Genomic DNA, 3,273 nt, shown 5'->3' on the forward strand with positions numbered 1-3,273 from the left:
TGGAAAATGAAAGTGATGGAGACTACCGTATTTAAACCCAACTCTCTCAACAAAGATTATACTCCTGTGTGAATAGAAAATCAAGTTGTTGAAGATAAAATCTAATACTATTGTATTATTAAAAGAGTAAATGCCAAACATTATCTTTTAAATTTTTTATCACAAATATTTCGACTCTGGCCGAAATCAGTCCATTTTGGATGGTTCCGTTAAAAACTAATATTCAATGGACGATTGAGCAAATTTTGACAAAATTAGAATATTAATCCATAATTAACTAAAAAAATAAAGAAATTTACTCTCTCTTCTTCTCTCCCATCCCATCTCTCAAAATAAAAAATTAAAATTGCTAACATTCTGCACTGGTTCCGTCACCGGAAATGAAACCGGTGCTGGAGCAAATGACGATACGCCTTTCGAGGCTGCTTTAGTTCGACGTCGGAGAAAAAAATCAAACTCCGAGGATGAAACTGGAGAGTGAATTTCATCAGAAAATGGACGGTCAGACGAAGCTCACTCGAACGAATTCCTCACTCCTCAGCTCATCCACAACCATCCGCTCATCCATCCACAACTTGTCTTCGGTGAGCGAGATCGCGCCCGATTCCGACGCGGAGGATCTCGAGGAGCAGAAGCCCCACAGCAGGCCGCTTCCATCACCGGTTCGCTCCGGTGTGGCGGCGCCTGTGGCCGCCGCCTTCCTCCTCCTCTACGCGCTCTTCGCCTTCTTCACTTCGAACGATTTAGCCACCTCGGAGAGTCTGCTCTCAGCTTTAATTTTCGTCAAGATTTTTCTGTGTTTGCTCTCGAGAAACAAATGTTTAGTGAGCAGGAATGTCAATTTCTTCAAGCAAATCTGCGATGAGTATGGGAAGAGGTTAGGATTTTTGCATTTCGCTTCGAGAACTCACTCGAAGCCTGTGCAATGGTTCATCGGCGAGGCGGAATCGGAGGAATTGGAGAGTAGGAAGATTGTTCGGGAAGGTGTTGAGTTTTACAGCAATGACGATTTCTACGCAGGGGAGTTTCATAAGAGCATCTCCAGTGGGCGGACATCCCACTAGGACATCCCAAAAACACCTCCTGCCACGTCACTAGAACTTCCCATCCCACTGTCACGTCACTAGGACATCCCCTGCACAATCCGCCCTTCCCACTAGGACATCCCGCAATAAAAAAAATCACAATAATTTAATTACGTAAAAATGAAAATATAATTTTGACACGGAATACAGGAAAGAAAAATACGAGCAAAAATACATATTCATAAAACATAAAAAAAACATAGTTAGAAAAAAAGCAAAATACATAGTCATTCAAAAAATGAAAAATACATAATCCAACATCCCCGGCTCACTCCGCGCTGTCCTCGTCGCCCGTGCCGCCCCCGTCGCCCGTGCCGTCACCGTCGCCCGTGCCCCCCCGTTTTCCCCTCCGCTAATCTCGGCGCCATCATCTCCAATGGGGGGCATCCCCAAATCGCGCCGACATCCATCGATGACATCCTTCAGCATCCTCTTGTACAGCGGATCGGTCGTGCTATGCCACCTATGCATGGTCCGGACCAAGCTTGTCGTTAACTGCGCGCGGGCGAGGCGGTCGATATTTTCTTGGGGAGCAGGGGCCTCCGATTCGACCTCGAACGACCCGCTACCGCTGCTGGTTCCCCTAGCCCTCCGCTGCGCAGCCTTTTGCCCAACCGGGCGACGACGACGGCGAGAGTCTGATTGCGGTAGCGGGGACACTTCGTCGGCTTCCGGGAGCTCGTGCGAACCAGAACTGCTGCTGTATTCACCGGAAGCGTTGATCTTCGTCCGCTTCGCCCAGCCCGATTCGACTCCCCCACAAAACTTTGGGGAATCCTTCACCACGAGAAAGGCCTCCCACTGGTCGAATTGTTTGAGTTTCAAGGCTCTGTCAGGGTACTGAGCAAAGGCACGGTTCCGGACATCCTCCTCGGACATACCGCTGCTTGCCTGGCGAAGGTTGTTTTGGTAGAGGCCAGCAAATCGACTAAGCTTAGGCCTCAACCGCTCCCACTGTTTCCGGCACTGTTCGGGAACGCGACGCTTCGCCCCAGCCGGTTTGTGTGTGTGGTAGGCTTCAGCGATCCGATGCCACAGTCTGTCAATATGCTGGTTGGCACCGACATAGGGATCATCGACTATTGCAACCCAAGCCTTCGCAAGCGCGACGTTTTCCCACTGGCTCCAGATCGTCCTCTTTCCCGTCTCCTCCTCATCCTCCTCCTCTGCCACCGTTCGTGAGGAAGACCCTGGGGCTTTCCCCTTGCCCTTGCCACGTCCCTTCCCCCTGCCCCCGCCCACATCATCGGGCGTCTGCCTGACTGGAGATATCCCCAACTCCTCAAAAGAGAAAGTTTCTATGCCGTTGAACTGAGTATCCGGAACATAAGTGGAAGGAGTATCAGTAGACTGCGTATCCACAACCGGCCGATAGACATCGTCCGCTAGTGGTTCAGGGCCCCTGCCACCCCCTCCCACATGCATCATCCCCGGCATCATCCCCGGCATCATCCCCGGCATCATCCCTGCCATCATCCCCGGCATCATCCCACCCATCCCCATCATATTTGGGGTCATGCCTCCCACCATCCCCGACATCATCATATTTGGGGTCATGCCCCCCATCCCGGCTGCCCTGGGCATCATACCACCCATACCACCCATCTGTCCCATCCAATTGTACATATAAGGGGACATCATCCCACCCATTCCACCCATCTGTCCCATTGCCGGAACCGTTGTCGCATTTCTGCTGACGTTTCCCTCCAGGTCGATGGGAAACGCCGGAGTCTGCGACTCGCTCGTGGCCAGGGAGTTCCTATCGTTCTCCATTAAAAGTAGAAATGAAATTTGTAGTAAAAGAAGAGAGAAACTTGTTTACAACAAGTGGTGCAAATGAAATGAAGTTCAACGAGCCGTATATATAGAGTTTAAAAAAAAAATAAAAATTCGGACATCCGAGCGGGACGTCCGACCCTTGCCACAGTGGCGGAAGTCCGCCCGCCCGTCGCAGGGACGTCCGAGGACACCCGACGTCCTCACGGGACGTCCGTATCCGACCCTAAAGGCCACAATGGCGGACGTCCCGGTCGCCCGTCGCGACGTCCGACCGGATGTCCGACCGGACGTCCGCCATTGGAGATGCTCTAAGGGACGTGTAACAGGAGCGGTGAGTTATAAAAATAATTAAGGATATGATTAGGGAGTAAGTAATTATATTTAACAGCTTAATTTGGTCAAAATCCGG

The 3,273-nt window shown here is 50.7% G+C and overlaps 1 protein-coding gene across 1 annotated transcript; it reads left to right on the plus strand.

Annotated features, from left to right (window-relative positions):
• Nucleotides 1-494: 494 nt before the first annotated feature.
• On the plus strand, nt 495-1,270 carry LOC121800681. Its single transcript, XM_042200217.1, has 2 exons — nt 495-1,044; nt 1,236-1,270. The coding sequence occupies exons 1-2, from the start codon at nt 495-497 to the stop codon at nt 1,268-1,270; spliced, it is 585 nt and encodes a 194-aa protein (XP_042056151.1).
• Nucleotides 1,271-3,273: the final 2,003 nt, after the last annotated feature.

This window comes from Salvia splendens, chromosome 1 (genome assembly GCF_004379255.2).
Source record: "Salvia splendens isolate huo1 chromosome 1, SspV2, whole genome shotgun sequence".
Classification (NCBI taxonomy): domain Eukaryota; kingdom Viridiplantae; phylum Streptophyta; class Magnoliopsida; order Lamiales; family Lamiaceae; genus Salvia; species Salvia splendens.